Source organism: Prionailurus bengalensis, chromosome B4, assembly GCF_016509475.1.
Source record: "Prionailurus bengalensis isolate Pbe53 chromosome B4, Fcat_Pben_1.1_paternal_pri, whole genome shotgun sequence".
NCBI classification, from domain to species: Eukaryota; Metazoa; Chordata; class Mammalia; order Carnivora; family Felidae; genus Prionailurus; species Prionailurus bengalensis.
The window spans coordinates 38,829,479-38,841,010 of NC_057358.1; the positions used below are offsets into that span (position 1 = coordinate 38,829,479).

Consider the following 11,532-nt stretch of genomic DNA (forward strand, 5'->3'; position numbering starts at 1 on the left):
TTAAAAATTAATTTACTCTTTAAAAATGTAGCATATCTTGATCCTAAGTGGTAGCCAGCTCTCTCGCTGGAGATAAGGTACAAAGTAAGGGCCAGAAAAATAAACATTCACCCCTACTTTTTCTCCTCATTTCTCACCTTAATTTGCTTGAGTAGTAGGTATAAATTTGAGAGCTTGGACTTTCACAGTATTAGAAAAAAAGGTGAGGAGTTCCCCCATTACTCCTTATTGCTCATTAATATCCTTACCTATCATTTTCTAAAAAACAAAATGAACAGAAAATACTAGTACCTAGACCTGGGTACAATGTGATCAATTTATTTTATAGTTCTTTATACATTGGACATAAAACGGTTTGGTATACAGTCATACCTGTATAGGATTTATACATGGAAATTAAATGTAATGCAAAAATCGGCCAATACAGACATGCTGTCCCATCTGAATGACTGGGACTTGGGGAGCTACTTAATCTGGTAGAGGTGTCAAAGTCTTACTTCTACCTTGTATATGCAGGAGGTGGCTTTTCTGTGGCTCAGAAACTCTGAGGGTGTGCCAGGAACCTAGTACAGTTTAACTTTTAACTTAATGACTATCAAACTCCTGAATTATAAAACAATCAATTATCTCTAAAGAGACGAGATTGTCTCCTAGGACTCAAACTGGGCCTGGAATTCTGATAATTACCTTTCCCAAAGACAGCACCATGTATACCATTTATTCTCCAATCGAAGTTATGAATGCAAATTGCTTCCACAAATTCACTGCTGGTACCATGAAAGAGCATCTGTTCATTAATCTGAGGCACGCCTCGTTTTTTCTTGAGCTGAGCCTTTTTCCTAAGCACAGAATACACATAGGCATAAAACACACAGATAGACCATAAGTGGCACTTATTAATTTTCAGAAGAGCCAAGTTCAATAACGAAGGGTAAAACAGAAAAGACTTCTTTAACATAAATCATAGGTGGTGAAAACAGCTCTGGAAAAGGAATAACCTCAAATGCTCTTGGACACATAATCATCTTACCAAAAATTATTAGTTAAAATTGAGACTTAAGGTTGAAAATTATACTCAAAACTATAGAGATATCCCAGATGATGCCCCATCATAGTCAAGGTAACTGAATGCCTAAGCCAGCCACGCTTTATAGATGCCTAAAAATGACACGATAAACAACAAAATAATATAAACTTCAGAGAGTCTTTAAACAGTGCATTCTTTGAGCAGGGACCATGCCTTAATCTTTTTATCTCCAGAGACTAGAACATGTTGGTTGGATTGAACTGAATTTTGAATCGTAGGGCTGGAAGGAACATTAACCCATCTAGTTCAACACACTTCCCAGTGAACAAATCTCTTCCAACATATAAAAAGATATTCAGTGCAAGACTGATTGTAACAGTAAAAAACAAACTAAAAACAGCCTAAAATTCTTTCATAGAAAAATGAATAATTATATATCCATACCTTAAAGTTAAAATAAACCAGATCTACATGTACAAAATAGACAACTCTTGAAAAATAATGTTGAATGTGAAAGGAATGTTGCAGAAAGAGACAAATGACTCAATACTGTATATTGTATATGAACACATATAGGTAGTAAAAAATATAAAAACATGGACAAGAAGGTAGAACACCAGCCTCAGGAGGAAAGCAGAACAGGAAGGGGATGGGATAAACACTTCCACTGTATTTGTAATGTTTGTATCTTTAAAAAAGCCCAAACAATACATATGCACTCCTATGTTTATCACAGCATTATTTATAATAACTAAGATATGGAAGCAGCCCAAGTGTCCATTGATAGGCAAATGGATAAAGAAGATGTGGTGTGTACACACACACACACACACACACACACACACACAGTGTAATATTAAGCAGCCATAAAAAAGAATGAGATCTTGCCATCTGCAACAACATGGATAGACCTAGAGGGTATTATGCTAAGTGAAATAAGTCAGACTGAGAAAGACAAATATCATATGATCTCACTCACATGTGGAATCTAAAACAAATGTATAAACAAAAAAAAAAACCATAATCAGACCTATAAATACAGAGAACAAACTGATGGTTGCCAGAGGGCAGGGGGTTCGGGGGCCGGGCAAAATGGGTGAAGGGGAGAGGGAGACACAGGCTTCCAGTCATGGAATGAATAAGTCACAGGAATAAAAGACACAGAACAGGGAATATGGCCAATGATATTGTAATAGCCTTGTATGGTGACAGATGGTAGCTATACTTGTGGTGAGCAGGGCATTGTGTACAGAGAAGTTGAATCGTCATGCTGTATGCCTAAAACTACTGTAACACTGTACATCAACTATACTCAAATAAAAATAAATAAATAAGAACAAATAAACATAAAACTAAACAGTCATGGAGATGAAAAGCACAGCACAGGGAGTAGAGTCAATGATATTGTGATAACACTACGGTGACCAATGGGAATACACGTATTTTGATGAGCAGCGAGTCACGTGTAGAATTGTTGAATCGCTATGTTGTACACCCGAAACTAATACAACACTGTGTGTCAACTAAACTTCAGTAATAAAAATAAATTTTGAAAATACACTAAAAAATGAAAAAGCCCACATACAAAAATGAAGAAAATATTAAAAAATGTAACAAATATCAAAATGTTAAATCTCATTGTCAGGTACAAGGGTGTCTGTGAACTAACTGCAGCATTTCCATACTTCTATGAAATACTTCATAGAAAAGAGATCTTAAAAATTTAAAAATCCCCTCCCCTCATTATATCTCTGATAAATAGCTACTTAACATCTGCTTCAATTCATTCCAGTACACACTTTGCACGACAGCACAACTCTCTGTGATCAGCTAGAATGGTTAGGAAGTACGTTGCCCGCAATACTGAACCAAAATCTGACTTCTTGTTAATGTCCACTGATTGGTCCCAGTAATTCTCTCCTGAACACAGAACAACTCCAATCACTTATATGTAACAACTCTGTGATTCTCCAAAATATAACCAATGAACACCAACCTAGGCTTTCTTCTAGAGGTTAAACATCCATTCCCTCAACTATTCTCAGAGGGCACGGCTTCCAGGCCTTTTTCTATCCTGGACAGCCTTTAGTTGACAAGAGTCTGCTGGATACCTTCTAATTTATAAATGTTGGTAAGAAATAGAAAAAGTCCAGATACCATCAGCCAGCACGGCTCTCCTGGTGTACCACCGAGTTCATTTTGCAGCAGAGGCGTGAATTTGTAGTCACTCAAAACACAATTCTGTACTCACTCAGAACCTCCAAGACTTTCTCAAACCGATCTCTTTTTGGCTTCCTATATTTGTACAACTGATTTATAAACCTAATGTAGTAGGTTCATTTTGATTAAACTTGACATAGTAATTTTTTTAAATACATAATTGATAAGCAACATGCAGGTTAGTGACTATGTGGGGGAATGGTACTTGCATTTAAACGAGAGAAATGGTGGCTCAGTTGGCTGAGGGTCCAACTCTTGATTTTGGCTCAGGTCATGATCTCACAGTGAGTTCGAGCCCCACACAGTGCAGAGCCTGCTTGGGATTCTCTCTGCCCCTCACCCTCTCGTTCTCCCTCTCTCTCAAATTAAATAAACTTTTTAAAAGCAACAGAAATGGAAATGGTCTTTCTCAAGAGTCATTTGACAATATGTATCAAAACTTCAAGGGTGCCTGGGTGGCTCAGTCGGTTAAGTGTCCAACTCTTGATTTTGGCTCAGGTCATGATTTCGTGGTTTCGTGAATTCAAGCCCAGCATTGGGCTCTGCACTGGCAGCATAGAGTCTGCTTGCGATTCTCTCCCTCTCTCTTTCTGCCCCTCCCCTACTCTTGCTGTCTCTGTCATTCTCCAAATAAATAAGCAAAATTAAAAAAAAAAACAAAACTTCAATGTATATGCTTTGATCTACTGGTGATGGTCTTTCAGATCATCAAGCATGGTGTTAGAAGGATGTGCATGAAACAAATATTTACTTCAGAAAAACCCAGCATGTTTTCACTACGAACAAATTTGCTGACTTTCTTTTTTAGACCTTTAGGTACTGACTTTTATCTTTTTTCTTATGATACACATTTGTTGCTGTTCTAAGCAAGGAAAAAATCTTAAAAAAAAAAAAGATAATATAATTTGTTTTGACAAATTTGTTTCAATCTTCCAAAGTCTTTCTACTCATGATTCATTTACACCACAAATAAGCTACCCTTTCTAGTTTTAAAGCTTTCACAAGCGTGATAAGCAAGCCTTCTACATTTCTATCCAAATTAACAATCGAAATGTTGAGGGTCTCAAGAAGAAAGCATGCATGCCACTCAAGTTACTCTCTGCCCAATACTTATAACTGGGTATTAGTTTTTCTCTTCGAACTACTACTGGCATACATCTATCTTGCCTCCAGCATAAGCACCTTTGTCAACCATATTGTAGAAATCAAGTTGTATTGTCTAAGGGGCTCAGCTGTCTACCACTATGGTAATCCTCTTAGTTGGGCACGGCACTAGTGAATTCGTACTCTTTTTCCCCAAGTAAATATTTGTTTAGTATACATCTTTCTAAGGTCAAGCTTTACCATCTGTAATGACTAGAATGCACTTCAAAATCAGGATATTCACTCATTAATTTCTTTTAGAAATTAAAATAATTTCTAATTTGAAAATTCACTTGAGTCTCTCTTAGTGTGAGCATTGAAAATCTGCTGAGTCACTGGATTGGATGTGGCATATACCAGTTGAAGGCAGAGTGGGGGGGGGGGCAAAGCTTTGCATCCCCACAGCATAATTTATTCTAGTGCCAACTACTAAGGCACCCATGAAATGTGCAGCCTCACATACTATGGCTTTGGGGTTCCAGAAAGGTTCACATTGAACTCTAGGACCTCTTGGGCTGCAGCTAAACCTTTGGGAAACATCATAGGACTCAAGCTACACTAAGTTCTTTACAACCCTGCCCTCCTATGCCCAACCCCACAGTCATTTCTGAACTTACAGAAAATACTGCAGCACCTACTTCTTGAAGGTATCTTACAATTACCCACCATCTCAGGGACTAGGGTGCCAAAAGGGCTAAGTTGCCATGCGTCCTGAATTGCAACAGGAATATCTTCATGCTCCAGATTGAAGGAAGTTCACCTAGGTTCAGACCAGTGGTTCTCCATCCTGGCTGCTGATTCTCCATCAGAACCACTTGCAGAACTTTTGAAAGGTAAAAGTGTCAGAACACAGAGGCTCTAATTTAGTAGACCCGGGATGGGTGATAGACATTGCCGCATGTTAAAGAGCTCTGCAGGTGATTTGGAGCACCGCTCCCCTAAATCCATATTCTTAGTGAGGTAGCAGCTTTCACTGCTCTCATTTCCTTGATGCCGTATCCTGCCCAACCCTGGGTCAACCCAACCACCTTCACTCTCTGCTTTTACATATGGACTGCTGAAATAGATCACACAACATCCCCGTGGTCCCAACTCCAAATTCACATATTCCAACATCAGCTAAACCCTCAGCACTGATGGAAATGCTATGGTCCCCAAGTTAGCTCTTTCTCTCCCATTTTCCATAGTGGTCATTCCAAATCTCCCCTCTTCCCCTATCGCTCTCTCTTATCCACATTCCCTAACCCTTCATTCTCTGTAGGTGACCTCGCTTACTTCAGCAAGGACACTCAAAGTTTCAGGAATTCCATAACCTAACCCCTCTCCTCATCCTCTACCTCCACTCATCTATAAACATGACTGGCCCACCCTTGTCTGGCTCCTTCTGTACATTCTAGTAAATTCTCTGAATTCCATGCCATCACACCTCTTTAGGAGCCTAAACGCATCAATTACTCTCCCCTTTCTCTTGTCCTTTAAACTCCCCTCCCTGGGTTCTTTCCTATTGTAATTTATACATGCTCAGGTCCCTCCCATCTTTAAATTCAAAAATCTTAGCAGAACAAAACAAAGACACCTTTCTTAACTCCATGGTACCCATCTTCTCACATCCCTCCTCCTCTTCACTGCTAAGCTTCTTGGAAGAGCTGTCACATTTGGTGTATACACAATATAGCATCTACCAACATTGCTCTCATCAAGGGTACCAATGACCTTGTTGCAAAATCCAAAGGACAAATTCAATATCATCTTGTTTGGCATCTCTTTTGTATGTGACCCTGAGGATGAGACCTACTTGCTTAAACCGCTCTCTCCCTTTGGTTTCTGTGACTCCACCGTATATTGTTTTTCTTCCACTTTCTGTGGTTGTTACTTCTCAGTTTCTTTCTTGAGTTTTCCTCTGTCCATCCCTTGCAGAGTTCAGCCCTTGGTCCTCTTCTTTTCTTAATCTACATACACTTCCTGGTCATCTTATCAATTCTACAGCTTCTACGACCTCACATTTCCTAACAACTCCAAAACTTTTATTTCTAGTCTACACCACTCTCCTGAGCTATGACACATGTACTAACTACTGCTTCCTGCCCATCCTCCCTGAAGACAAAGACCAAAATCTGTTTCTGCCCATATTCCGTTAGTCAACCAAAATGAGTCAGAAACTCTGGAGTTCTCTTTCCCATCTCCTTACCCACACCACTGAATACATTAAATCATGATTCTACATCCTTGATATCTCAAAACCGTCCTCTTCCTCCCAACACAGCACATACCACTTCGGTTCAAGCCACCCAATGTGGCTCAGTTTAATTACTGAAACAATTTCCTAAACTGGTCTTCCTGCTTCTGATTGTGACCCCTTTAAACCAGGGTTTCTCAACCTTGGCACTATTGCCATTTTGGGCTAAATAATTGTTGTAGGAGGCTGTCTTGTGCACTGTAGGATGTTTTGCACCCACGCCTTCTCCCCAGTAGATACCAGTATTAATTCCTCACCCCACCATATAACAATTAAAAGTCATCTCCAGTCATTGACAAATATCCCCTGATGGGCAAAATCACTTCTAACTGAGACCACTGCTTTAGACCCCTTCTCCACAGTACAGCCTGCTAAATTATTTTTCTAAAATGCAAATCATATTGATCATTCTCTTGCTTAAAATTCTATAATGGCTTTCCACAGTCCCGGGAAAAAAAATCCAAACCCCTCAGTTTGATTTATAAGGCCCTGCATGGCCTACTCCTTCAGACTCTCTGACCTCAACTCTGGGTCAGTTCAACTCTGGTAAGGCTACTGAAGAAAATCACACAACTATCCCAATGGCTCTACTGCAAACTCCTCCATGCTCAACCTCCTGACTACCTTTCTACCTTCTTCTCTAACCACTCATCTTAATTTTCATTTTTATTTTGTGATACAATTGTCTGGCTCCTTGTCTAAATTATGGTCCTGTATACTACTATATCCCATGTGTGCCTAGGAAAGTGCATGACACAAAGTAGGTACTTTGATATACTTATTAGAAGAAAGGAGAGGGGCGCCTGGGTGGCTCAGTCAGTTGGGTGTTCAACTTCAGCTCAGGTCATGATCTCACAGCTCCTGAGTTCGAGTCCCGCATTGTGCTCTGTGCTGACAGCTCAGAGCCTGGAGCCTGCTTCGGATTCTGTGTCTCCTTCTCCCTCTGCTCCTCCCCTGCTTACCCTCTGCATCTCTCTCTCTCTCTCTCTCTCTCTCTCTCTCTCTCTCTCTCTCTCAAAAATAAGTAAACAACAACAAAAAAGTTTTTTTTGAAGAAGAAAGGAGAAAAGTAAAAAAAAAAAGGGCTGAGCGACATGGAAATGGATGTCTGACCGCCCGTATGGTGAGTCAGAGGTTATGTGACAACAAGATTGACCAGGATTTTAGTTCTTAATGGAGATGTCAAAATAACAGGTTGTCCTTACTACGAGACCCAGTATTTTCTAATGTCATAGCAGGTGACAGGTTCATTTACCATCACAGATTTCTATAGGCCAACATTACATAAAATCATGAAGGGCGTGAACAGAGTGATACTTTTTCAGTGAAATTCCTAGTGTACAATGTTTAAACATGTGGATTCACTGGTACATTTTTACCACTATGATTAAATTGAGACAACTCTAGTTATGAGTTTAGTTATAACTGAACTCCACTTCAGAGGCCTGATTAAGAATAATGAATTAAGTTTTCATCAGACCATTTTAGAAAAACTCACTTTATTCACTGAGAGAATAAAATTTAAGGGGAGAGAGGCCTCCATCTTCCTCAACAAAAGAATCATGTCAACAAGAACCCAATAAAAGTGAGAATAAACTGAGGGTAGATGGGGGGGGAGGAAGGTGAGGGTGGGTGATGGGCATTGAGGAGGGCACCTGTTGGGATGAGCACTGGGTGTTATATGGAAACAATTTGACAATAAATTTCACATTAAAAAAGAAAAAAAAGAACCCAACAAAACCTTCTACACTCAGTTAAACTCATTACTGTCAGAAATAAAAGTTAGCTTGGTCCAAAGACTCAGGACTATAAAGAATACAAGCTGAAACCCCTTATTTTACCATAAACTATTATGACAATAAAACCAGGAATATATTCAGGCCATATTAACTACTTATCAGGAGCATGAAAGAATTCCATGTATCATTACCAAACAAAAGTCAGCCTAATTTTCAAGTATATGCGAATGAAATGAGTTAAGGTCCGTGATTTTCTTTGAAATACTTCAGCAACAACAATAGAAAACCAAAAAGGAAATGGGTTATGTGTGGTTAAATATGTTAAGTCAGGATGATGGATACATTGTATGATTCATTATATTCATTATATTAGATTCTATTATTTGAAATTTTCCTGAGCAAATATTAAATGCCTGCTTATATTTAAAAAATTAAAAATCAACTATCATCATAAATTTAATTTAAATATTTAATAAAAACAAATAAAAATTTAATAAAAATATCTCCACTTATAAACCACTTATTTTAAGTAGCATGTGCTATTAAAAAATACAGCACAACAGGTTAATTTGGACAATACATTTAAGTTTTCTGTAATGGACTTTATTTTTAGATGAAGTGCATACTGAGCAATCCAATGGCTCATTTATACCCTACATTAAGCAGTAAATCTACTACCTAAACTTTGGGCCTAACAAGACATTTGAAAGTATGTTCCACAATGTCCTTCAAAACAAAATAAGCAAATGACTAGAGGCAAGATAGTGTAATTGCTTTTTAAAAAAATTTCAGCAATGTTGGGGTGCCTGGGTGGCTCAGGTGGTTAAGCGTATGAATCTTGATTTAGGCTCAGGTCATCATGTAACGTTGGTGGGATCGAGTCCCGAGTCAGGCTGTATGCTGGGTGTGGAACCTGCTTGGGATTTTCTCTCCCTTTCCCTCAGCCTCTTCCCGACTGGCACACGTACCCTCCCTCTCTCTAAAAAATAAAAAATAAATAAATGAGTTCAACAATGTTTTCAGAGACTTCTAATTCCACAGACAGGTCTGTACCACCAAAGTAATGTCAACAAAACTAAAGAGCTCCCTAGATTCCCTTCTAATGCAGATTTCAGCCAAGACTGCACAGTTCTGCACCTGGCAAGGAGAGGGGGTCTTTGCCCTTGGGGGTAGTGTCACAGGGCTGGAAGTGAGCCTGACCTTCACCTCTAGGGCAGCTCTGTGTCACTCCCCTAGAGTGCTGAGGAGGAGCACTGACAGACAGGGTTGAGATACCACAAGAGAAACACACAGCGCATCTCCACAGGTGGTACAACACCTGAGGGGCAGTCTGGTTAGATATCTATGCTTTGCTATCTCTAAGACTACAAAGGTCTTAGAGGCCAAAGAGAGGGTTTAGATTGGACACCGTCTCACCTGCAGAAGAACTCCCACAAGTCCAGATTTTGAATTCTCTGAATTCTTTTAATTCTGTGGCGATCCATTGTTTTCCCAAAGAGACTAGCAACTTCATTATACTCATGTGTTTGATTGTGCAAAGGAATAAGCTGGAAAAAGAAGTTTGCATAGTTTTACTGGGGCCCTTTCCGCTCTTCCACAGTGGGGTTCATCAACTCTGCTCTTACCTGATAGGGCACGTCAGTGTTCACGTTCTCCCAGTGCGGGGGCATGGGGATAGCCTCGTTTTCACATATATAACTTTACATAGCAAAAGACAAGACAAAATATTAGAAGCTGTTAATAATCATTGTCAGTGCTTTAATTTCACCTTTTCTCCAAAGCTGAATTTTCACGTCTAGGGCATTGTGACAAACGCAATGAACTGAAGCTCTCGGCTCTTTATTTTCAAATATTTACTGCATGTCTTCTGTGTGCTACTTTTTTAGGTGCGGAATTGAAAACTCTGGTGGAAAACATCCAGTCTTAAATAACATCAAAATTTCACAAACAGTTGTTTAATGCTGTCATGTTTTTTTTTTAAATTGTCACAATTCCCTTAAAATATAAGGAAGATTTTAGATAAAGGAAAGGAATTTCCAAGAAGAAATGAAACTCTCGATTTAAAATCAAAACAGAACAAAACCCTCTAAAAGACTGATACTGCCTATCAAATAAAATCCAAACCTCTTGGCAATACATGCAATGTGCTTCAAGCTCTAACTCACACCTAAGCCATTCTCTGTTTACTGCCCTCTCTTCCCCATACACAGCCTGCATTAATTCACCCAGTGAAGCCAGAGAAACTTTGAAAAACCTGCCCACCAAGTTGAAGCCACTGGATGTAAACACAGAAAAAAAGTAAGTTGGAGGGCTTAATGGCAAAAGGTTGAAAAGGACATACTAATCCTCCTTGGGGACTGGAGGTTACTGGAAGAAAGTCATAAATTTCAAGCCTATCTTTAGCTTAATTTCTAAAGCTCATTTTAATTTTTGAAAAGATCCTACAGTCATATGATTTGAAAATTAACACATATAAAGAAACAACACATATAAAGAAACAGTGAAAATTAATCTGTCCAATTTTCAACTCTTGCCCCAACTCCAAGTAATCAGTTTTGTATTTTTTTTTTTTTTTTTTTTTTAGTCTTTGGGGGTATTCTTCCAGACTTCTTTAGGTTCACACAAGCCAAATTTTTCCCCCACACATAAAATTTACGGGGTTTTTCTGCAGCCATCCCCCCCAACTTAATATGTTCTTAGAGATCTTTCTGCATCAATAGATAGAGAGTAACCTCATTCCCAGCCCCTACCACAGAACCTGGCTCATGCAATACCTACTGGTTGAACAAATGAGTGCAATCTATTTTGCAGATGCAGAAAATTCCATGGTACCGACATACCATAATTTATGTAACAAGTCCCTTGTTGATGGTATTTAGTATGTCTCTGACTTTTTGCTACTGTTAAGAATGCTGCAAAACCACAAATTGATTCTTCTGCCATCTTACCTGTCTACTTGTATATCTGTAGGAGGACATCTGTGAGATGGAATTTCCGGGTCAAAGACTATTATTTAGATTCTGGCAGATACTGTCCAAATGCCCTCTCTGAAGGTTATGCTCATTAACATTACCACCAGAAATGTAGAGAATCCCTACTTCCAACAACCTCTCCAAAAAGGCACATTATCAAACTTTTGAATTTTTGACAATCTGATAGTAAAAAAT

At 38.9% G+C, this 11,532-nt stretch overlaps 1 protein-coding gene across 5 annotated transcripts in view; it reads right to left on the reverse strand.

Moving 5' to 3' along the window:
* Nucleotides 1–11,532, reverse strand: part of PARP11 (poly(ADP-ribose) polymerase family member 11) — a 68,509-nt gene that overhangs the window by 3,777 nt on the left and 53,200 nt on the right. For all 5 annotated transcript variants that reach the window (XM_043564223.1, XM_043564220.1, XM_043564222.1 and 2 more), the window contains 3 exons: nt 9,991–10,063; nt 9,782–9,912; nt 688–839 (listed from right to left, as the gene is read on the reverse strand). In XM_043564223.1, the coding sequence (XP_043420158.1) occupies nt 688–839; nt 9,782–9,912; nt 9,991–10,063 (356 nt within the window). The remainder of the gene's footprint in view (nt 1–687; nt 840–9,781; nt 9,913–9,990; nt 10,064–11,532) is intronic.